The sequence below is a fragment of the Panthera uncia genome, chromosome C2 (genome assembly GCF_023721935.1).
Source record: "Panthera uncia isolate 11264 chromosome C2, Puncia_PCG_1.0, whole genome shotgun sequence".
NCBI classification, from domain to species: Eukaryota; Metazoa; Chordata; class Mammalia; order Carnivora; family Felidae; genus Panthera; species Panthera uncia.
In genome coordinates, this window is record NC_064810.1 from 107,888,148 (window position 1) to 107,912,777 (window position 24,630).

The 24,630-nt window shown below is 42.2% G+C and overlaps 1 protein-coding gene across 3 annotated transcripts in view; it reads right to left on the reverse strand.

Moving 5' to 3' along the window:
• Positions 1 to 23,586, reverse strand: part of ARHGEF26 (Rho guanine nucleotide exchange factor 26) — a 127,418-nt gene extending 103,832 nt beyond the window's left edge. For all 3 annotated transcript variants that reach the window (XM_049628682.1, XM_049628681.1, XM_049628680.1), the window contains exons 1-3: positions 21,904 to 23,586; positions 20,498 to 20,537; positions 16,747 to 16,892 (exon numbers count right to left, since the gene is read on the reverse strand). In XM_049628682.1, coding sequence (XP_049484639.1) covers positions 16,747 to 16,892; positions 20,498 to 20,537; positions 21,904 to 22,983 — 1,266 coding nt within the window. In that variant the 5' untranslated portion in view covers positions 22,984 to 23,586. The remainder of the gene's footprint in view (positions 1 to 16,746; positions 16,893 to 20,497; positions 20,538 to 21,903) is intronic.
• Positions 23,587 to 24,630: the final 1,044 nt, after the last annotated feature.

Consider the following 24,630-nt stretch of genomic DNA (forward strand, 5'->3'; position numbering starts at 1 on the left):
AAGAAAAGAAAAGAAAAGAAAAGAAAAGAAAAGAAAAGAAAAGAAAAAAGAAAAGAAAGACAAACGATTCTAGGGGAGTGTTCTTGGGTCATAATTAAGAAATCTGAAGTGCAGCATATTGGAGAAGCCTGAAAGTTTACTCCAGAGAGTTATGACAGACCAAGCCCTCCTGGCTGGCTGCCAGACCACTGCTCTGGGGCCTGCCCTCCTATCCCAGCCCTTCTCTGTTCAGGGCAGGCTAGACAGCTTCTCCCTCCAAAGCCAAGAGGAATCATTTTGTCCACCTGAGACCTCTTTCTACATTCAACTCTAAATTAAGTAGTACCTGAGAGCAGATACCTGGATGTAGAAGGTCATGAACAGGCCAGGTGCTTTCAGAGACTAAGGAGTGTGGAGAGATGTAACCAGACAAAGAGGGAGAGAATGATATCAAAGGAGGCCCCATGGAGACTAGCAAAAGAGTACAGAATATTAGGGTAGAATGAACACACTAGAGCAAAAGATCAAGCAGAAAGAAACAAGGAAGGAAAGGAGGGGTGGAGAGTAGAAAAGGAAGGGAAATGAGGAGAATATGAAGAGTAAATACCTCTAGAAATGTTCTAATTCAAAAACAGCAACCTTATCAGTAAACTTAAGTAAACTCACTGAAATGCTCAGCCTATTTTTCCCCCCCAAGGGAAAAAAAATGCATAGAAACATATATTTATACCTATAGTTTTTTAAATTGACCTGTTTTTTGCAGTTTGCACATCTGTGCCAAGAGAATCTGAAATATTATCAAGTTCATCATGTTTCTTCAAGTGTTCCTCGTTTCCATGTGTAGAAAAGAAAAAAAAAAATAGTATAGCAGCCTCTAACACCTGATTCCTGTGTGCTATCCTAAATGAAAAAAGAATTAAAATTGTACAGGCCTCTTCTATATTTTAACCTATATCTCGTACTGGTAGTTCTGGCTGAGTACAACTGGGAACACACAGACAGCAAAAGCAACACTCCTCTAAATGTCTGACTTCATTCGAGCTTTCTTATTCCTCACTGATTTAAAATTTTTAATTTAACTATGTCATCAGTAAATAAAACTGAAAAAGTAGTTTAATGAAACACTAAGAACTGGATTCAACCTGGGGTTCTTGATTTTGTATAACCTAACAGTTCACCTAATCTAATCTGCTATGGCAGATTCCAGACTCTAAGAAGAAAGTATGATGCATGCCATTATCTTCAATATTTTAAATAGATAAAAATTACTTCAAATAAAACAACACAACTGAGCCCAAATCTATAGTTTGTGTTTTTTTTTAATGTTTATTTATTTTTGAGAGGGAGAGACAGAGCATGAGCAGGGAGGGGCAGAGACAGAGGGAGACACAGAATCTAAAGCAGGCTCCAGGCTCCCAGCTGTCAGTACAGAGCCCTAAATTGGGCTCGAACTCGTGAACTGCAAGATCACGACCTGAGCTGAAGCTGGACACTTAACCGACTGAGCCACCCAGGTACTCCCCAAATCTATAATTTTAACATAAGTTACAAAATATAAATGTATGTATGGGGCTTATCAAGACAGTGAATGCAGAGAACTCATTAATGTTATAATAGTTTTACATTCATCCTTATGATTCTATTTATATATACATATTTATTGCTGTAATCAGTATTGAAACTCTTCACTCATGATCTTTCTAAGGGATATAATTTGCATATTCAAATGAGATGGAAATTGACAATTGGCTAAAACTAATAAAGAACGATACAAGATACTTCATCTATGGAAATGATATTGTCTAGTTAGACCTAAAATGTAGTTTTTGAAACTGATAAAAAGGTAAACTCCGTAAAGTATAATGCCAGAAGTTAATTATTAGATACTCCATCTAAAATTCATGCCTGGCTCCTTCTTGATACCTTGCAGGCAGGTTTTTAGCACTTAATTCCATTCCTGTACTCACCATAGTTACAGGAGTTTTCACCTTGCAGAGAATTGTGTCCAGACATCCATAAACTTTGCACAATTATTCCTTGGCCTTTGACTTCATTGACTGGAATAGGTTATAAGCCAAGTTCTCTAAGTCCCAAACAGAGCCCTGGTATTGCCATTTATACAGAACCTATCTACAGAATAGAGCTGGTCCGATATCTGTGGGGGAAGCTGACATTAGTAACACCAATTTCTCAGCCAACTAGATGATCATTTTCCACGGGGTATGTTCTCAGGCCCTCCATGAGTTGACACTATTTCTAGATAAGATGCAGGCACATTCTTTCTACTATGTTTCCCCACCAGCCAGGGAAACCAGAATGGGAGGGCCCCAAAAGACTGACTGACCAAAAAGGCTCAGAAATATAGCTGGTGAAAAATTAGAACAGGTATTTATACTCCAAGATCACTCTGGCTCCATAAAGCACTAATGTACATTGAATACTCAACTTGAGCTAAGACCTTTGAACTTGTTGGAGTTTACCCACTTGCTGAAAATCATCTGGTTATTCACGCCTGTTGGTGATTCCCTATTCACAGGCTTTTGTTCTCAAGAGTTCAAGAGTGGGAAGGGAATGAATTGCCAAGTAAAATTATACCATGGGACACAATCACTCCCAGGTCCTTTCTACAGACTTAACACAACCCATACAGCCTCTGAATTACAAATGAGCTAGAGTTCTTTCACTGTAAATAACATGGGAATGGCTGCCCCCTGAGAGTATGTCTCAAGTCCCTAAAATGAAAAATCTGCGCAGATCCAGAAAGTGTCCTTGCAACCAGGCCTGTAGGCTCTCTCTAGTCCCACCTCATTCATATCAGAAGGACCCTGAGAGATCACACTACCCAAGCTACGAGCTGCCACAGAACATCAGTCTAAAGGGTCAGAGATCTAAAAATACATTAAAAAAAAACCTAAAAAATAAAGAGACATCTGTGTAACCAAAGATCAGATAAATGAGATCAAGAGGAAGACAGTGTCACATTTTTAGGGAAGGGTGGGTAAATAGATAAAACACTATTTTAAAAAATGAAGAGGTAGAAGACAATGGTCCGACTAATAAAATCATAGGCTTGATTTTAAAAATATGTCAACTAACATGCCAGGGACCTCCTAATTCATTTGTTCAAAAAACCAATCTCCTCTCTGATCTACTGTAGTAATAATCCTGTAATCCTCACCAAAGTTCTTGGATCTTAAGAAGCAGCAAGCAGCCTCCTGGAGGTAACCTCAGGCCTGCTAAATCAATGGCAAACTCAGATAAGGCAGGCCAGGGCTCGAGGTTTTCTCTCCTCTATGGCCCGTGTCACCTTTTACAGACAGAGCCAGCATTCCCGAATGAACCCGAATTATTTCAATACAGATAGGAGGCAGAGAGTACAAACCACAAGCAGATAGGTAAACGTACAAGAATGAACTGTTGTCCTTTGTACAATTTAGGAGATAAGCACACATTACTTCATCGTAGCCAGGCAGCCCTCACTAGCTAGCTACCTGTATCCGGCCAACTCCTGATGCAATTCTTGTTGGCCCTCAATTTACTTCTCAAACGACTGCTGCATCAAATGCTCACCATGCACCAGAACTTGTAACACCTAAACCTTATCACAACCATGCAAGGAGGCTGGCTCTAACCCTATTTTACAAATGAAACGCAGAATCACGGAAAAGTTAAATCATTAGCCCTAATATTATTGCAGTAAAACCGGGATGCAAACCCAGTCCTGCCTGCTCGCCCCCCCACCCCCAAGGCTGTGAGCTCTTAACCATCACAGCACCCTGCCTTCTAACACTTCTGAATTCCTGGCGGTTGTGATCTGCAGCTGTTCATCCCCTAAAACAGTTCTCCTCCTGAATGCCCCAGACACCTCACCTCCCACTGGGTTCCCAGCTTCTGCTGCTCTTGAAAGCTACCCTGTCAGCGGGGGACCCTGCAACTTAACTCTTTCATTAGTCTTGACATGACTCCTGCTAAAAACATTCCTCTCTTTCACTTGCAGCTCTCACTAGCCTCATTCCCCTATGGGCTGCTGAGCCCAGACTCCAGCGTAGTCAACCTCTAGCCCCCAGATGAGAAGCAGCTCTCCCGTATTGATCAACAATTAAGAGAAGAAAGTGAAGTTAGGAAAGGCATGAAAAGCTAATGACATGAAATAGAAAGGATGGAAAGGAAGCTGACTTTTGAAGAGGGCAATTCTCTAAAAGCATTTAATAAAAGGCAAGATGTTTAAAAAGTAAAACGTTTAACACAATCCCCAGAAGCAGTGCTCACAGTGGTTAACCGGCAAAGGCCTGGAATTGGTGGTAAAGTCAAAACAGATTTAGCCTTAACTGGCATGTTGAATGTTGTAATACGGAGAATCTACCTGTATTACTTCTGTGATTCAAAAACATTGTTTGAAAGAACTTAATCAGCTTTAGATTTTGAGTTTTATAGTGAAGACCGCAGAACAAACTAACAACTGACAACAGGGAGTTGGGTAAAAGAACCAAATATCCACTTATTTGATGAAACAGGCTATGGGCTTGAAAAAAAGTTCTTGTAGAAGAAAGTTTAATGACATGAAAAGTCATTCACAACATGGTTAAGAGAAAAAAAATAAGTTACAAAACAGCAGATTTAAAGACATGAAGCGATATTTATATTGGTAGGGGGAAATATGGGTAACAAGGCAATATTAAATTATTGAGCTTTTGCTCAAAAGAAAAAACTCTATACATATATACATTTTTTTTTTAAAGTCTGCGAAGTTCTATATCAAAACGTCAATAATGATGGGGAGGGGAGAGATTTCAACTAATTTTTATTTTCTTCCTTTTGTCTACTGGTACTTTGTAATTACAGCCTCATTTTTAATAAAAGCTAAAATATGTTTCAAAGTCCTCTCTCGAAAGGAGGAAAGCAAGCACAGCAGGCAAATGGAATGGTTCCAGGGTGTCAATATTACCTGCGTTCCTTTGTTGTCGCCCACAAGGAAAGCTAGAGGTGTGGCAGGTGACCACTAGCAGATAAAAGAAGCGAAATAGCTAAGGGAAAGGGAGGCAACAAGAAAGCAAGATTTCAATCAAGCCCAAACCACGCAGTGGCTTCTGAGGCAGTGATGAAAGTGAGTGAGGACAGGCAGGGGTGCAGGTGTGACAGTGGTGATTGGACTCGAAGTAGGTAACTGAGCATGAGCACCTCTGACTCATAGTGAAGGCTCGAGTCAACACGGGCTGACGAAGGCAGAACAGGGCTGAGGTGCGCTCCTCTTGCAGGGCAGGAAAACTCCCGTTTGTGAAGGTGGTGTGAACATTTCAGTGGCTCTTTCACTTTTGTCTGTTGTTTTTGTCAAGTGGCAGATGGAGCGGAACGATCAACTCCAAAACAGTAAGTTACTTAAAACAACACTGACGATAAAGTTAATTTCCCAGACTTGCAATAAAAATCTAACTTGAGCAAAACCTGTTCTGGAATATTGGGTAAGAAAGTGAACTAACTGATATTTTACCTTAGGTGTACAAAAAACATGCAATGTTTTCATCAGACAGGGATTGTCTCATGGTATGGAGGAGATCTGAGACACAGGCACAGAACTACCACTGTTGTTCTTCCTTTACCTATATGTCAAACGCCGTTCAAGCCATATTTCATACTTCTACTGCTTTTATTTCCTACTCTTCTGCCCACCTAGTTGTAGTCATATTCTCTAGAGAAAACTTCCCTGACCTTTATGGCTCTCTATAGTATCTATCTGGGTCATTCATTTTGGCATCATGTCCTACATTCTTTCAGAAACATCATTTAGATATTTCATTTCTATTGTCTTCTGAACCAGCTTCTAAGTTCCTACAGTGCAGGTACTGGGATCTAGGCTTGCTTTGTTTGTTCCATTCACTACAATGCAGTGTTAATATCAATGGATTTTGGAATCAGACACCAGTGCTTTCCAAACTACAGGTGATTGACACAATCAAGTTCATGGCTTTCTGGTCAACATCTATTTAAATGTAATAAAACAGAAAGGACAGAAAACACCATTGTGTAATGCAAGTACTGAGGGTAACTTCTAACTTTTGACATGTACACACAAACACACACATACACACACACACGATTACAAGGTAAAATGTATTTCTCGTTATGCTCCACCTCTGATAGGCAGCATGTTTGCAGCATCAATTCCACCATGTGTAAATTTACACTAGATACGTGAGTCATGTCGCTTAACAACATGTCGGTCTCACAGACCCCTACAGGAAAAGCTGTTCTACTCACAACCTCCACAAAATAAATGACCCAAGGTGGCCACATTGACCACCATAATGCACCATGGAGGCCAAAGCTGACTGGAAAATACCTAATTAGGCACCTTGAGCCAAACAACAATAAATGTTTAGGTGGCCTCTTAAGTGGGGGGAAGTGCTGAGCTAATATGATCCGATATGATCCTCTCAAGAAACTGAACTGGGTAGTTATATATGGAAGCTGAAAGGATAACATGAGGTGGGGGAGGCCCATCCCAGGTGACCTCAAGTCTAAGTTACCAGAACTCTGACACTGAGTATGCAGGAACTCTTGGGAGAAAACACAGACACAGTAAAATGGGACAATAAGTTCATGACAAGAAGTGAGCCAACAGGCAGATAGTTGCTGAGTCACATGATCGGCCAAATACCAGAGGTAAGTAAATATAGTTCCTGCTCTTCCAGAGCCCTACGTACCTGTATCCATGATAACGGGGCACCTGAGAGGCTCTGTTCTAGGTAATAACAAGACCCTAACAAAAACAGTAGGAGACTAACCATATTTAACATCTCACAGTCTCAGTCACCTTAAAACAAAGTAGAGAAACAGCACTGCCCTCATGGTATTGTCCTAAGGACTATATAAACTGTAATGAAATGACTTAGGACAATCCTCAGTGCACAGTAAGTCCTCTGCAAATATTTGGTCAATAATTTAACTGCATGTAAACAAATTAATATCCTAATTGTCCAATGGCAGGTCCCAGAGCTACAGCTCTCCGGCAGGTCAGTCACTGCACTGCCTGCTCACACTGAGACCTTGAACCCATGTGGCTAGAAGGGCTCCCTGTTGCTCAGTTGAACAAACAACAATCACACTCCTCTGCCTATCACTACCAGAAACAGAGTTTCCTGCCACTTCAAAATGGGAACCACTCCATTTTTGTGTTATTGCAGTTGGATGGGTGGCAGTGTTTCTCTCCCATGCCAAAAGGGAAAATAATCTTCAATTTCCTTTCACTGACAACACTACTTCTGTAGAAGCTGTCCATTGGCTTTATAATCTTTTATAGCTTCAATTGAAGATATTCAGATAGAGTGCCATAATAATGCTAAGACCTAATAAGAGTACAGACTAAAGTAGAAAATCCAGACTATCAGTACTCTGGATAAATCAAATTTTGAAAAAACACATTTTTAAGCACAAGTTCCATATCTAAAGATTCAATAGTAATTTTTATAGTGATGACTTCTTCCATCATCATGAAGACAAATCATTCTGTGGATGTGGCCTTGAGGCAACAGTCCCATCATCAGACTAAAGGAGGAGACACCAGAGGGCACATCTTAAAATCGAGACAGTAAATGCAAGAATCTGACAGATGATTTCCACAATCCAAGGCTCAGTATTCAGAACTCCTCAAAGTACCTGAGGCTTCCCTCCTTTTACCTAATTGTACTATGTTTCTACAGAATGCTATTGTTCTTGCATGCACCCTATGTGCAAAAGAAATACCAAGTGAAAAATTAGGTTGCAACTGAATTTGATTTCATAGCATGCAAACACCTACCACGGGCTAACACAGTTCTAAACTGTGAAGATGTCAATTTTCCCCAATGTATCAAAGACATGTATTAGATCCAGGATGCAGCCAAACAACCATCAATAATTTTTTTTAATAAAAATTAAATATAGCCTCCAAGGGGTCCCTAAATAGGAAACTTCCTTGTTGTTTTCACTGATGCATAACTTTCTACTATTTTCACTTCTAGGATTATTTTTCTGAATTTATTCATTCATTTATATATTCATTCATAAATTCATTCAGTAGTTACTGCAAGTCTTCTGTAAGTTAGGCACCATTTCATGTGCTAGGAATAGACCAAGAAACAAAATGGACAAAAGCCTCTGCCTTCATGTACCTTTTATTCCAGCAGAGTAGATGGGCAATTAACCAAAAAAGTAAATGACACAGTATGTTAGAGAGGTAAGTGTCATAGAGAGCATAAGAAATGTTAAAGTGTAAAGGAGAAGGTAAGGGAGAAAGCCATGTGGCTCTCTGGAAGAAGAGTTACTAGGGGCGCCTGGGTGGCTCAGTCAGTTAACCGTCCAACTTCGGCTCAGGTCATGATCTCATGGTCCGTGAGTTCAAGCCCCGCGTCGGGCTCTGTGCTGACAGCTCAGAGCCTGGAGCCCACTTTGGATTCTGTGTCTCCCTCTCTCTCTGCCCCTCCCCTGTTCATGCTCTGTCTCTGTCTCAAAAGTAAATAAACGTTAAAAAAAAACAATTTTTTTTTAAAAAAAAGAAGAGTTACTAGCAGCTGGGCAGACCACCAATGCAAAGGCCCTGGCGCAGAGTACACCTTGTATTCAAGGACCATCAGTGAGACTGAGCAATGAGCAAGATGGCGGAGATAAGTCCAGAAAGGTAACCAGGACAGATTATACAGCTTCAATGGCTACTGTAAGACTTGGCCTTTACTCTAAGTGGAGGTGAGAACACTTTAGGGTTCAGAACAAAAAGCATCTTGGCATATTTTAACAGGATCACAAACAATATAATTATATGCTCCTACATGGAGGAGAGATGAAAAGAGGCCCCAGTAGATGCAGGAGTTGAGCTGAAAAGCAGTGGGGATAATCCACTTCTATGCCGGATAGAGCAGAGTAGCTCTATTCTGAAGGTAAAGGCAACAGGCTTTGCAACAAATTTGAAGAAGGTTATGGGAGAAACAGAAGACTGAGGAATGACACCAAGGCTTTGGATGTTGGCAAATAGAAAGATGGAATTGCTATTTGCTGAGAAAATAAAAATAAAAGAGAGTAATCAGAAGTGAACTTTTGGACAGGTTAACTTTGAGAAGCCAATTAGATGCCAGAAATGAAGCTGGATATCCTTCTCTGAAAATTCAGCAAAAGGTCCAGTCTAGAAATAGACACTAGAAGTCATCAGAGCATGTGATGTATTTAAATCCACAAGATCAGATGAGATCACCAAATGGGTGCACATAAGAGGCCCAAAGATGGAGCCTCAGGAGCCTCCAACATTCAGAGATGGGAAGAGTGAGGAAGAGCCCACGAAGCAGAGCAAGAAGCTCCAGTTGCACCAGTTTTAACTCCTCTGACCCACTATCACCCCAGAGGGTCCACGTACAGGATGATTTCTCTGCCTGAGATTCCTCAATCCTGTGCCTGTCCCCCACCACCAACTTCACCCAGACACCTATGTGGACACACCATTGATGGCAGGCTCCTGTCCCTTCCTCTCCCACCACCTATCGGTTGACAGCACCTTGCCCAGACAAGTGCCCTCCCCCATAGGATCTCAGAGCACCACAAACCCGTCCTTCATGGCATTAATACAGTTGTAATTCTGTCATTTATTTGTGGGATTATTTGATATTTGTCTCACCATGAAAAGTGTCTGCAAGGACATGAAAGCAAGGCGGAATCTGTTTTGCTCTATCTCCGAGGTCTAGCACAGGGCCTAGAATACAGCAGGCTCTCCATAAAGACCAGATGAATGAAGGAATCATTCATCAATCTCTCTCATTGGTTTTCTGCTCAATGAAATAATAAGACCTTCTTTGTATTGGGTCCCAAGTCTAGGTTTCTGCTTGAAATGCCTTTTTGTAGTTATGCTGACCAAAATTTAATATCCCTGTGCTCATGAATTCCCACTTTCTTGGAGCACCTGTCTCTTGTGTTCTGCCTCCCTAGGGGCGTGGTGCATACACACCCACAATTCACATCCCATTGTTCTCTCAGGAGAATCAAGAACATAAACACTGGCATATCTACTACTCAATTGCCCTTTCATTAATCAGCTTCAGCTGGAGCAGTTTATATATCTATATATATTCTTCAGAAAGAGTTATACAGCTCAAGTTCCAACTCTGCTATAATTCAGAAAAAGAAAAACTTCTAAAGGTGATATGAACAACATGGAAGCTACTTGATATATAGAGAGCTCAAGTAAGGTGTTTCCAGTATTTAGAGATTAAACAAGAAAAAAAATCCTCAAACTGAAATTTTAAAAAAAGAAAAGAAACAAAATTATAAACAAATATTTACAGGGGCGCCTGGTGGCTCAGTCGGTTGGGCGTCCGACTTCAGCTCAGGTCACGATCTCACAGTCTGTGAGTTCAAGACCTGCGTCAGGCTCTGAACTGACAGCTCAGAGCCTGGAGCCTGCTTCAGATTCTGTCTCCCTCTCTCTCTGCCACTCCCCAGCTCGCACTCTGTCTCTCAAAAATAAAATAAAATAAATTTTAAAAAATATCTACATGTAAATTTGTGCGTGCATTTTTAAAGACCCATGCCTCAAAGTTTTTATTATATTCTCAATGCACGTATAACTACCCAAAAGGAAAGACGGCAAAACAGATATCCATCCTATACAATAACACAGCAGCTAGAAAGAACAGTGAAGATCATCATGTATAGACATGAAATGATTGATATGATACATCACTCAGAAAAAAAGCAAAATTGTGAACACTGTACAGTATATATTTAAGTAAACACATGTGATCTTTATATTTCCCTTAAATGTGTATGTGTGGATTTTGAGAAGAACGTTACCAAATTAAGAACAAAACTGCCTAGGGACGCCTCGGTGGCTGTCATTTAAGCATCAGACCTCAGCTCAAGTCATGATCTCACAGCTCGTGGGTTCCGGCCCCGCATAGGGCTCTGTGCTGACAGCTCAACGCCTGGAGCCTGCTTCAGATTCTGGGTCTCCCTCTCTGTCCCTCCCCAGCTTGCGCTCTTTCTCTCTCTCAAAAATAAATAAACATTTAAAAAAAATTTTTTTTAAAGAATAGCACTACCAATAAAGAAGGGGACAGAGATTGGGATTGCAGATATGACAGAAGAGATTTTAGTCTTACCTGAAGACTAAAGAATTCTTTGAATTCTTTTTTTACATGGAGAATGTATTATGTGTTGCTTACATAAGTCAAAATTAATTTTTAAAAATGTTAAGAGAACCCCATAATCTAACTGTACTAATATGGCAGGAGCATATAGAGCCTAGTCCCTGGCTCAGCTAAGCAGGCCCCCAGCTCCAGGTTCCTCAGCTAGAACAGGATCTCTGCTTGGGTCTCAGGTTCAGGCACATGGACCTCTATTTCTGTATAAAGATACAAATATTCTGTATTTCTGTATAAAGATACAAACATTTCAGGAGACCTACTGCCAACTTAAAAGCGTGGACAAATAGATATCTAAAGCCCAAACTGTTTCCACTATGAGCACTAAAAGCAAGCCAGACATGAAAAATGAGCATTTTTTTTCTATTTTTTAAAAAACAAAAGATAGGTATGGTAAAAGGCACAAATCCCCATCTTAGGTAAAAAATAATTTTATGAGACTGCTATGTTGCAAAAGGTAAATAGAAAATTATATGACTGAAGATTATTTTATGCAAGTCACTGAACTGAAAATTAATTCAGACACGTGTGAAAATGTAAGGAAAAAGAATGCAATTTTCTATGACCTCTCCATGCATTAAGTATTTCTGCAAACAGGATGATATTCAGGTTTATCACATCTGTGGAGCTCTGGTTTTTAGTAGAAAACAGTATGTCTCTCACCATGAACACAATATAAATTCTAAAAGAATAAGTCCCATCAGATAAAACTGCTAAGTCTCCAAAGTGTCTGTTATATATTCAACTGAATGAAATTACACGTATGTCAAAGTCACCATTTTTCAAATCGTCCTTTCTCGTTTGGCAGTTCGCAAAAGCCGTCCAGCGGCAAACTCTGTGCATCTTAAGAGCAGAGCCAGGGCTCAGAGACTGAAGTCCTGACATCAGATCTCCCATTATGCCGTTGGCCACACTACGCACAGCTGAACACTCTGATGACAACAGAAAAATCAGTTCCTCGCTAGCATTTAGCATTTCTGAACAACCTAAAGAGATACTCAAAATGATTCAAGATTACTGATAAAGCCCCATGTCAGCAAGTGGAAATGAAGAGTGCAGAAGAGGATGACTATATTAGGTGTTGAATTCCAGCAGAAAGTCTGCCTGCGTGCTTGTTTTTGCCTGCGGAGTCTGAACGCCCTTTTCAAAGGTACCTGGCATGTCAAGGTGATGGAAATTACACAAACACACCCCATGGCAAATAAATGGGGTCAGGGCATGGCTGGCGAGGGTGGCTTTGGTGCTGTCGCTGATCTTGACAAAGCAAACACTGGTTTCACAACCATCATTTTTTAGTACATGCACAGTGTGTGATCTCAGGGAAGGGAGGGGTGGTTGTGATAAAAAACGAAAAGGCTCCAGTCAACATCTATCTTTTGCTTTTGGTAATATTGTAAATGCTTCCAGGATCCCAGTAAAGGATGAACTTTAGGGAAATCCTGAAGCTCGCGTTGCGTCCAGGACTCAGCTGGCTACACACCCGGCACTAACAGTAACAAGCACTCAGTGTTCCATCCCAGACTAATAATATCATCAATATTTCTCTTCAGACCTCAAGCTTTTCCTAGGGATCCAAGAACTGTTGGCTTAGTCCTCATGCTGCCATTTTAGGTGAGTCACAAGCAACATACCTGTGTGGGGCAGGTTCCTGGTCTCTGGGCACAGATCCCTAGAGGTTAAAAATGGCTTCCCTGGCTCAAAACCTCAAACCCTTTGCACTTCAAAACTGGGAACCGTAATAACTGAAAACTATATCTCATGTATTAGTGTTCTCGAAGGCCTGAAGAGCAGCACAGAGTTATATTCCCTGGAATGAAGACATTCTATATCTACCTACTTTGTACCTACTTGGAGAGGTCTGCCCACTTTGACAATCAAGTGAATGAAGAGCAAGCCTGTCACCGTCTTATGAAATTAAGGAGCCCAGGTTGTATTCCTGACCACAGGACAACGGCCACCTCTACATGGAGAACCTGCTGGCACAGCCACCAATGCTGAGTTCATCACCATCAATTCACCTTAACCCGACTGGAGAAGTCCGTGGCAGCTAGACTCTCTATCCCACTGAGGCCCAATTAAATGTCTCTTACACAGTTCTAATTCTCCCTCACTGCTAGATAATCACAACCCTACAGTTAAACCTGTCCCCAGCAATGTAAACGGGGACACTTGTCACCTGTGTGATTGTCCAGTAGAACCAAAGGAGACACATAAGCAAGCACACTAAGACACTACACTATGGACTGAAGGCTTAAAGAACTGTGTAACAACCATAAATTACTGCAAACTACTGCACTTCTAAAGAGCCTTTTGCATACTGAATGCTTCTTACGGCCAACTGGTAAGAAAGGTTTCATCATCCCAGGAGGCATGCAGGTGTTTGCAACAAAGAGATTTTTAGAAAATAGAACAACCAACAGCAGCCAATGCACATGTGTGCTCACACACACCCCTCCCAAGTAGAAAGTCAATAGATGCCAAACTGAGACTTAACATTTTGCCAGAAAACCCCTTGTCCTACTCTCTAGAATCAAGGCCTTACTCAAAGAAGAGTTTTGTGTTAAAGTGATATATGCAAGGGGCACCTGGGTGGCTCGGTCAGTTATGCATCTGACTTTGGCTCAGGTCATGATCTCATGGTCCATGAGTTGGAGCCCTGCATCGGGCTCTGTGCTGACAGTTCAGAGCTCGGAGCCTGCTTTGGATTCTGTGTCTCCTTTCTCTCTACACCTCCCTTGCTCTCTCTCTCGCTCAAAAATAATAAACATCAAAAAAAAATTTTTGTAAATAAAGTCATACCTGCAAGATTAGATGCAGGTTACCCTACTAATTTGGCACATTAGAGGAAAGCATGGAAAGAGCAGATGTTTTCTGAAACCCACTGTAAACACTGTAGCCCCTCTACAAGGAAGGATTAGGGCAGGAGGTCAAATGGAGAAATGGAGGTGCTGATCCCTTATGGAAACATCCTGACATTGGTCATAACTCACAAAGCTTCCTCTCTTTAGGCTCCTAATCGCAACTTGGACATACCAACTGCTAGGCTTTTTAAAACAGTAATGACCACTTTCTGCCGCTGAAATATCTACTTTCCTAAAAGCCAGAGCTGCTTGCTTGCATCTCTTTAGTGGACAGAAAACCCACGTGGGAAGGACAGAAGAGAACTTCAGGGCAGTACTTATTCTGGGAAGGCAGAAAGGAGCAAAGTGCTGGAGATGAGGGTGGTTAACTGGATCTGCCTTAAGAAACAGAGATCTGGATGTTAAAATGGTAACATTTGTTCAATGTGGGTGGCAGGTACCCAGAAATCTATTACACATACTTATTTTTAAGTTTTTCCGCATGTTTCAAGTACTTTATGGTAGAGAACTAAAGTAAAATGTTTTAAATGTGAAAAGGAGACACAAAAAGCATAAAGGAAATGCAATCTCGTGCCTAAGAATGGGAAGAGGCGAAGTCCAATGCTGCTTTGATTAAATGTGATTGCCAAGCAACACAATAAATATACACAAGCCTCCTGGAAACACCGAAATCCAAGATAACACACACCAAAGTTAGAAGCCACTTTATAGCTTTACATTTTATCACCAGAGAGTCTTTTGACAGCAGTCTTGTTAACAAAAGGCACATCGATTTATCTTTGGCCAAATGAAATGCAGGCCCATATTTGAAGCTGTACGGAGTAGGTCCTGGAGTATTATTTTAATATGCATTCGTTAATCTAGATGAAAGCCAAATTTCAGGGGGTGGAAGTACAGCAGCTTGCTCTTCAGCACTAAAGCTAGGTTGGATCAGAGTGTGAGTGACACAGAAACACACATTTCTGTTTAGCGTGCAGAGAAGAACAGCAAGATTTAGGCCCGTGCTAACAAATGCAGCTGCCGCCACCACAGAGGAAGAACTCAAAAAATCCACAGCTTTCTTTTTGAGGATCCTCGACCAAATGGCCCACACCAACAGTGGAATGACAGCCATTTAGAGTTAGCATGGCCTCTAAGGGCCTGTCACCAGTTTCTCCACATATGTGCTCAGGGATTTACTATCACGAGATCATTAGACTAGGGTGTAAGGCTGCCAACACGCTGGTTCTGTGGATGGGTGTGACCACCTGACCACATGCGAAAATCACAGAAACATCACAAAAGTTCCAAAGCTGTTAGCACAGGAGACAAGACTGGCCCATAAATCCTTTGTTGGCCTCACACATCATTTTTCTAAAATTTCTAAAATTGAATTAGGATAATAATCATAAAAAAAAAAAAATCCGGATTTCAGCTTTCTCTTTTCTAAATGTCAGAAGATCTGGCAACACAGGGCTGGCGTCTGACCTAAGTGGCCGCTGCTCAGGTTCCATCAGGCCTGTTCACCACAGTCCCCACCAGGCCTCATCCTCCACACTCACCAGCATCAGTTGTAACACCACCTGCCCTTTTAATCTGAGGGAATTTTAATTTAATTTTAATTCAGGACATTTTAATCTGTGGAATAATACTAAGGGAGCCACAGCTTGGAGGCACTGGAAATGAATAAATTCTCCTTAGAACAGAATTAGGGGCTGGGAGGGAGACAGGGGGAAAGGGCTAGTTTTCTAGAATTCTGAATTCCAACAGGGAGTAGAAGAGAGGAGAAAGAACCTGACCAGAAGTCATCCTCGTCATCACCATACATCCATTCCCATATCCCTGTTTATGAGCTCCAACATAGACAACTCCTTTTCTTATACTGGTGCAATCCCTAAATATACGATATTCTTGACGCTGAACAATGCTCATTTCAGCTTAAGAGGGAATCGCTTCTGCTCCCACATTGCCTAAGGGACTCACAGAGGTGTCATGGCTTGTTTTTTGATGCAATGCTCCCACCACCCAAGCCAGCCATGGGAATTCCTTTCTACTTGGTAATGCATCAGATGCCCACAGATGCTGTGCCCAAACTCCTATCAAGTAAACTAAGCTGCACACTGTGACATTTGTTAAACCAGGAGGAAGAGAAATTATGGCTATAAACAAAAGATGTTTGATGCAGAGAGGAGAAATTACTCATCGACACAAAATAAGTATCAGACAGGCTCACACAAAAGATGCACACAGGGATATGGAACAGAATGTCATTCATTAATCAACTGCAAGAACATATAATTGTGTCTATATCAAATGAAATTTCCAAGGAAAAACTGTCATAAACTCCCTATTGTGCATAGATACACATACACGTTACTGTATATATAGCCATAATTACGATAAAGTTCAGGATAGATTAAGTTACCTCTACATACATACTACATAAAAAATAAAAATAAATAAAAATTTAAAAAATTAAAAACAAGAAAAGATACTGAGCAGGAAAAGCTTCCAGAGCATAGTACGTTAGTGTCAAGTCACCTTATTTTATCAAAACCTGATTTTCCCAATCAGAAGTGTTAAAGTCCATGTTCTCACCAGTGCCTGAAGACTTTCAAGACCCATTTCACAATCTAAAAAGAAGAGGAGTCTTTCTCTTCTGGGTTACAAGATCATTGGCAGAAAAAGTTAAAACCACATCCAGACCTAATTTCCACAGCTTGGTTTTTTCATGCCCACAGATCGGAAAGAAAAAGGTAAACACTCACCGCAGAAAGCTGGCTCCATGTGGATCTCAGTGGCTTGTGGTGAATCACAATTTTTTCATCTGACTTCTGTTCTTTGGGCTCCGACTCTTCATCAGAGTCAATGTCAAGAGCCTTTTCTTTGTAGTTCTGATACAGGACAGCATTTTCTGTTAAGAAATACAAACCCTACAGGTCACTAATTGCCCCCGTCTTTATGCTAGTTTTTCTAAACCAACATCCATATTTATACAAGGTTTGGGCTCCATTTTAATGAACAACAAGGAAACAAATGGATTTCATCACTGAAGAAAAGTGATCACCAAAAAGTGATTTTCTCACTCACACAGCTCTGTCCCCAATTCACCTATAGGGGAATGGGAGGGATCCATACATGAAATACCAATGGAAGCAAAGTTTCCATGTTTCTGTCTACTACCCACAGAGGATAGCCATGCCTATTACATCACTGTTTTTCTTTAGGTTAAACTGAATTCATACCCTACCTTTCTTTCAAAGCCCACCACCATTCATTTACCTATTTAACCCACATTTATTGTATATCTACAATGTGCCAAGGGCTGAGAGTAAATGGAAAATAAAAGAAACTTCTTGTGCCCTCATAAGCTAAAAATAGGAAGAGAAAAATATTCCAAGTCACTCACTCATTTATTCATTCAACGGATATTTATAAAATGCCTCCTGGATGCCAACAACTGCTAGGGATACAATGAACAAAAAAGATAAAAATCTCAATCTTCATAGAGCGGACATCGGAGTGAGCAAAGAGTGATAATAAATAAACAAGTAATTTTTATGGTACGTCAGATGCTGATAAGTGTCATGGAGAAAAGCAAAACCTGGAAAGGAGGGGAACGTTACAATGAGGGTATGTAGATTTTAAATAGGGTGGTTTAGGAAGGCCTCACCAAAGTGATATTTAATCTAAAAAAGGTGAGAAAGCAAGACATCTTACAGCTGGCAAAAGAACATCCCATCAGAGGGAAGAGCAAGTACAAAGGTCCTGGGACAGGAGTCTGTTTGGTATGTCTCTACGTGTGAGGACCAGCAAGGAAGCCTATATGGGTGAAATAGGGTGAGGGAAGGGAGGAAGCTTAAGAGATGGGGGCTGGAGATGAAGAGAGGGCAGATCATGTAGGCTCTTGCCTCAATGCCATAGAAAGGACTCTGGTTTTCAGTCTGAGAAGACAAGTCACTGTAGGGTTGAAGACAAAATAATCTTGCATATATATGTACCTATAAACTGAATGATTTCTATATGGGTGCTTGAAGAACACATTCTCAGCAGGGTGTGACCTCTTGTGGGTGGGGTGGGGGGTGGGGGTGGGCGGTGGTCAAACAGGTGTTACTGAGAAAAATCTAAGATCTGAAAGCTGAGAAGCTTCAGAGCTAAAGGAAAAAGTACATGCAAAAGCCCTGAGGCAAAAAGAAACGTAATACCTTAGAAGAACAAAGGAAAAGTCAATGTGTAGAGTATGGGTGTCTAGTGGACAAAGGGTGCAAGGTGGGTTTAGGGAGGTGAGCCAGATAGTCTAAATCAAGCAGAGATTTGCAGGCGATGTTAAAGAACTGGATTTTATCCCAAGTACAAAACAACTGAATTTCTTCCACACTGCGAAGATTGTATTTTATCCTGATTACAAAGAGAATCCATGGAAAGGAAAAGATTTGATTATATTGTTGGAGCAAAATACTAGCTGCGTAGAGAACTAATTAGGATGCTATGCAAGAATGGAGATGGGCTATTGAGGATGGCCTGGAGATGGGGGTCAGAGAAAGGGAGGTGGTAAGGATGTTTCCAGGATGTTTCCTACATCTGCAGGTCCCAACAGCTGCACAGCGGGAGATGGGAACGCCTGAGGAGATGTAGCTTTAGAGGGAAAGATCATGAATTTGATTTGGGACGTACTGACTTTGAAATGCCTTTCCCACCTACGGAAGAAAACAGACATCTGCCTCTTCATCAACTACAGCATGTTCTATATGCACCATGACTAAAGTAATACTGGAGTCGATGCAAGATTTTACTGTTCTCTGATGGTTTTACATACGTAAAACAGATTATGAGGGTAAAGACTGCGTTACCACACCTCTGTAGTGTTCTCTAAAGTACCAGTGGTTGGCACAAAACATGCGTAGATTGTTGATAAGATTACTCATTCTCACAACAACAAAGGCAATAGTATTATTGGCCTCATTTCATCCATGAGGACACTGAGTCTTGGTGAGGTTAAGATGCTTGCTCAATGTCACACAACTGATGAACAGAAACTGTACGATGACAACCCAGGTCCCTGGCTGGCAGGTTCTCACCACTCTACTGCACCTCATCCTAAGCTACATTCTTCTTAGTCATTAACTCTAAGAATCCTGTATTCCTCACATACGTATCTGTGAAAATTTCCAGGCCATCATATTGAGAAGAGACCAAAGAGTGCACAGAGACAGCTCCTTATAAAAGGAAACAACATACAACTACATATAAAAAATAAAAGTAAAAATAAAAATAAAAAGTCTGTCCTCGGACTTAAAAAAAAAAAAAAGCTCATCATTTTTAACCCTTTGAGACAAAGGTCCCAGAATCAATGTCAACTTCTAGAAGATGCAAACCATCTCTCTAAATGCCTATTAGGTAGATACTCTGTTTACTTCATGGTGATAAAGTGATTCAAGAGTAAGCAAAATGGACTCAGGACCAGTTATCTGCCCTCATACTGGCTATGTGATGGTGGGAAAGACACTAAACCTCTCCAAGCTCCCAGTTTCTTCAATTATAAAATCAGAGAGATGAATTTGCCCAAACCAGCTAAAATATCATATATTTTATATATTCGTTGCACCTCAGATTGGTGCTACGAATACATTTTTATGAACTGGTCATGTTTAAATGCTCCAAGAGAATGGATTTTTGTAAGAATTACATAGGGAAATATTTTGTAATCACCTAAGATTACGTATTTTATATCTCTGGGTGATTTTACGGTAGATTTACTTATAGAGAGGCATACCCTTCTTCATTACTCTTGAAAGATTAGAAAATCTTAACATTTCAAAGCATGACAGAAAGTAACTACCTTCACCTCCAGCATGTTCCTCCCACCCCAGGAAGGCTGCAGGTGGGGCTGTTTGCTTTGTGCTCTTCCAGTTACTTGACACTTGACCCGTCTGTATATACAAAGTCCTCTAATCTGATTAGGGTTTGAACACCTGGCTGAGCAGCTTTTGTTTTTGTGATCCTTCACAAAAATACTATACGGGTTACAAATTCTTAGGAATAGGTTTGTATCAGCCGGGACAGTTAGAGTTCCCCCAAGTTGAAACTTGATAGGTAAATAGGAAGTCAGTAATGATACTAAAATTTGGAAATACGGAGAAAAGAATATTAAGTCAAAGGAACTATGACTTAAGATTTAAGTGCCAAACTCAGGATTTTTAACTCAAAATCTAGAGCCGGCTCTTACTCTTTGTCCATTTTTTGAGGGAGGCGGGGATGGAACCAGGGTAGATAAGAATTAAAAATCCAGGATGTTGGCTGACAAAGTTATCAGCTTACAAAGAATGCCGTTAATTCCATTTACTGCTGGTATTACTGGATGAAAATTTAGCTTAGTGCAGATATTCATACTGTATAATTTGGGAAGAAGTTGGACATTTTTCTCATGTTAAGTGTTTTTGTTACTGCGGTTGGATTTCAACTTATAATTGATATTCCACATTGAAACAGCAATAAAAGTCTGGAAAATCAAATGCTTACCTTCCCCATCAAATGTTCCTTGTCCTTTCAGCATTTTTTTCTAAGAAACAAGAAAAGCAAAAAAGGAAAAAGCAAAGCAAACTATGTATGAATGAGCCAAACAGAAAATACAGCTATTTTAAGAAAATTACTTCTTTTGTTGTTACATTCATTAGATTTCCAAAAGCATACAGCAGACGATCCCTTGAGTAGTTCACTCATCTGACTACTACAATTCACTAAACTGGTAAAATAAAATGTACAACATCCCACAGACCCCAGCAAAACAGCTTGAGAGTCCTCAAAAGACCAGCAAGCAGCTCATTTCACTACTGGTGATTCACCATCACTGTTAAACTGAGCTGTGCTATACTTGCAGAGTTGGGGGATGGGGGATAAAAACCACCTAAAATGTTATGTAATTTCTCTAAGGTCATGAGGTCGAAAATAAAATAGCCTTACTTGTCTATGACATATTGACATTTGTACAAACTGGTTCCACTTCTCTGATTAACCAAGGAAAGTTGAGGTTGCCAAAATGAATTTCTGCTGAGATCTGTCTTGTTTCTGGACAAAGCAGCACATACACACTCCAAAATGTCCTTCTTTAGTTTTCCCTATCTCTTTATGTCATATTTGGCAGTATTTTAACCTATGAAATTTCTAGGCCTCGATCAGGGAGCAGAGTTCACTTGAATCTGAAGTTCTGAGCTACCAACTTGTTAAATGCTCTCAAGAATAAATGGACTCAACATGAGAATAAAATACAACCACTGACAGTGGTGACAGAGACAAGCAACAACAAAGATGACAAACATTTGTAACTTTTATGATTCTGGCAATTAATTTTAAAACTCACATTTTACCTGGATGGCATTTACTATGTTATCACTTCTCCAAAAAAAATTCAGTAAGTAATTAGCATGAATTACTTTCAATAATTAAAATAATCAATATACTCAAAAGAAATGGGTAGTTTCCTGTCTCAGCTGTGATGAATCAGCAACCCCTGACACCTCTAAACAAGCCCCAGACATTTTGACCATTCAGTCAAGAGTACCACACCCGCTCTCCACCTCCTGTTCAGCTACCTGTATTAAAAGTGTTCAGGACTCACTCAGCCAGTACCTAATTTGCTGTATTTCTTTTTCACATTTGTCCCCCCCATTCTGCCACTCTGCCTGAGTTTAGAAAGTTAAAACAGTGGTAAGAGTTTTACTTCCTCCCACCAAGCTGCATTAACCTTGCTGTGACTGCCTGCAACCGAATGGCCAAGAGATAGATGTGCACAGGTCTGATCAACAAGAGAATTAAAAGAGAACAATAACTTTCTGGTTTCCTCTGTGCCCCTCCCCCCACGCCCAACACCGTCGCTTTTGGCTTGGTGAATGCCTGGCTTAATGAGTGACACTCCTGCTCACCCTTACCTTTATCCTTCCCAGACTGGAAAACTTCTCCTTGTCTTCCATCACCGCTTTCAGAACAGGCTGGGACATTCTGTTCTTCTTCTTTGAAGTGGTAGGACTGTCAAAATCAAAGCCACTGACCACCGCCCGACGATAGGACGTGGAGCGCAAACCTCTCCGCAGAGACCCTGGGCTGTCCACGTCGTTCTCCGCCTCACCCTCATCGTCTGCGGGGCCCAGAGGTGCTCCGAGGCCCTCCACCATGCTACGCACCTTGAGGAGTCTCCTGTGGGGCTCCACATTCTGACTGTTGGATTTACTTATTTTAATTTCCGAGGCCAGGTTCTTTGGAATGATTTGCTGCTTCCCCACTTTGAGGGCAGCAGGGCTGTTTGTGCTCAAAACCACTGAAGGATTCTCTGGGAGCTCGTTCTCCTGTGAGGGCAGCCTTTGGAGGGGGAGTTTTTGTTCCAAAGACCTTTTCTGGGGCGCAGGAGAGAGTTTCGAGGGTCCCGGCTCAGGATCCTTAGTCGTCTGGCCGGATTGCGACCCAGAGCCTGGGGAGTCGATATTAGGGATTAGCCCATTTGCAGCAGGCAAAAGCAGCGGGCTGGTGGTCAATCCGGTCAAGTCTCCCTCCCGGCTACAGCAAGCGGGCGAGTTAGGAGTCCGCTGGGGGCGCAGCGGGTGCGGCATGGGCGAGGTCACTGTGCCATTCGCTGGGGATTTCGGGGAGCCCCCTGAAAACGCTTTGGGAGCCTGGGGAGACTTGGGACGTCGGAGCCGAGGAGAAACAGCTCTGTATTCTGGGGAGACTGTCCTCCCATTGGTCACCACCCTACGATGAGTACAAAGCAGCAGGGGGGTCCCCTGGACGGTCCTGCCCTCTGAAGCGGTGGGTACCTGGGTAGGAGTCTGCATCGCGGGGAGCGTCCCTCGGTCCTCCACTGGGAAATCCGTGATCAGCAATCCGCTGGGGCTCTGGTAGGACTGGGGCCTCGGCTTGCTCCGGCCCAGCAATTGAGGCTGAGGAGTTGACCGCCTCCGCCATAAAGGGGTTAAGCTGTTGCTAGAAAAATCCACATCACTCTCGCTGTCCATAGCGGGGACTCGGAGGTCAGCCCGAGAGGGAACAGCACCCAGTTAGTCTTGCCTAAAGAGGAAAGAAGTCATGGAACTTTGCCTCCGGACAACCAGACACGCCTTGCAAACACGCGCGCTCCGAGTCTGGCAGTCACCCGACTGCTGTGCGCGATACAACTGCGTGTCAATTAATTACCCACCCTTTCTCGGGCAAAATCTGCGCCCACCTCGCTGCGTGTTCCGGAACAGAAATCTGGGCTGTACCCAGGCGGAATAATCCAATTACCTCCGCGTCTCTCCAGCGTCCAAAGACCACCCGCACGGAAAAAGCCCGCCACCAATACGCAGGGTGCAAGCTGATGCACAGGAAACTTTGCTACGAGTTCAGCTTTCTTGGGAAACTCGCCGCGCGACGCTTCCCTCCGCCGCCATCCAGCTGCCCAGCCCCGTCGTTGGTCCCCTCTCGCTCAAGCCGCCTGGCTCCTGGGCAGATTTACCTTCGGGACTTTACAGAACCCAGGGCCAACGAGCGCCCACTGCCCCTTGGGTGGCCCGGGTCTCAGATCGAATCACAGCAGCGGGAGATCTGGAGACCACAGCAGCCGACTGGGGCCATCGGCTCCGCCCTCAAGCTTGGTCCCGCCCTCAGCCTTGGCCCCGCCCCAGTTTTAGCCACTCTTAGACCCGCCTCTGTCTCAGCCTGAGCAAATCCTGCTTTCCCGCCCTGGCGTATCTTCGATCCCCTCCGGTCTCTGTTTAAAACACTTGAGCACACGTGGGCTGGGTGCCGAACTCAAGGGTTCCGGACCGGGAGCTGTGGGCGCGCTAGGTTGTTGCCAGGAGCACAGCGTGAGAAAGAGCGTGGGAGCCATGCGGAGTTGCAATTTAGAAAGCCCTGGGGCAGGGCCTGGGGGAGGGGGTGGTTTAGGGGTCTGGTCCTACGCAGAGTAGAGTTTTGCGAAATGCGTGAGTTGGGCTGCGCGGCTCTAAACGCTGAGAGCCAGTGCCCTCTCAGCATTCGGGTGGTCTTAAAACACAAATCTGATGGCCTCGCTCCCCTGCTTAAAATATAATATAGATTGATAGATATGCTTGTTTGTGCTTAGAGTATTTCCGGAAGGATGTGTACCGGCAGCTCGGGGGAGGGGAACTGGGTGGCTAGGAAGCTGGAGGAAGGAGGAGTTTTCATTCAATAATATTGGCCCTTTAATGCTTTGAATCGTGAATTTTACCAAAATTTATTTACCAAAAATAAATGCAATTTAAATTACAAAAAAAATTGGTTTCCAAGCATACATAGAATAAAATTCAAAATTCTCCATGACTTACCAGGCACTGCACGACCTGCCTACCTCTGTAGCAGTTTTTTCTCTCAACACTTTGCTTCACTATTCTTAGGCCACACCCACTTCAAGTTTAACCGCCTCAGAACCTGCCCCTTTGTTTTTCCTTGACCTTCTGACCCGTTCCTCCGTCAGAGAGGACTTCCCTGACCCCTCCTGAATCAGATCTTGGCCCTGCTTATTTTCCCAGCCACCTGTTCTCTTCCTTTTCTACGGTTCATGACAATGTGCATATATACATTTATTTTTGTATTTGTTATTATGTTTTGTCTTCTTTAGACTGTACGCTTCAAGAGGGCAGGAGCCATGTGGCCATCCCTCC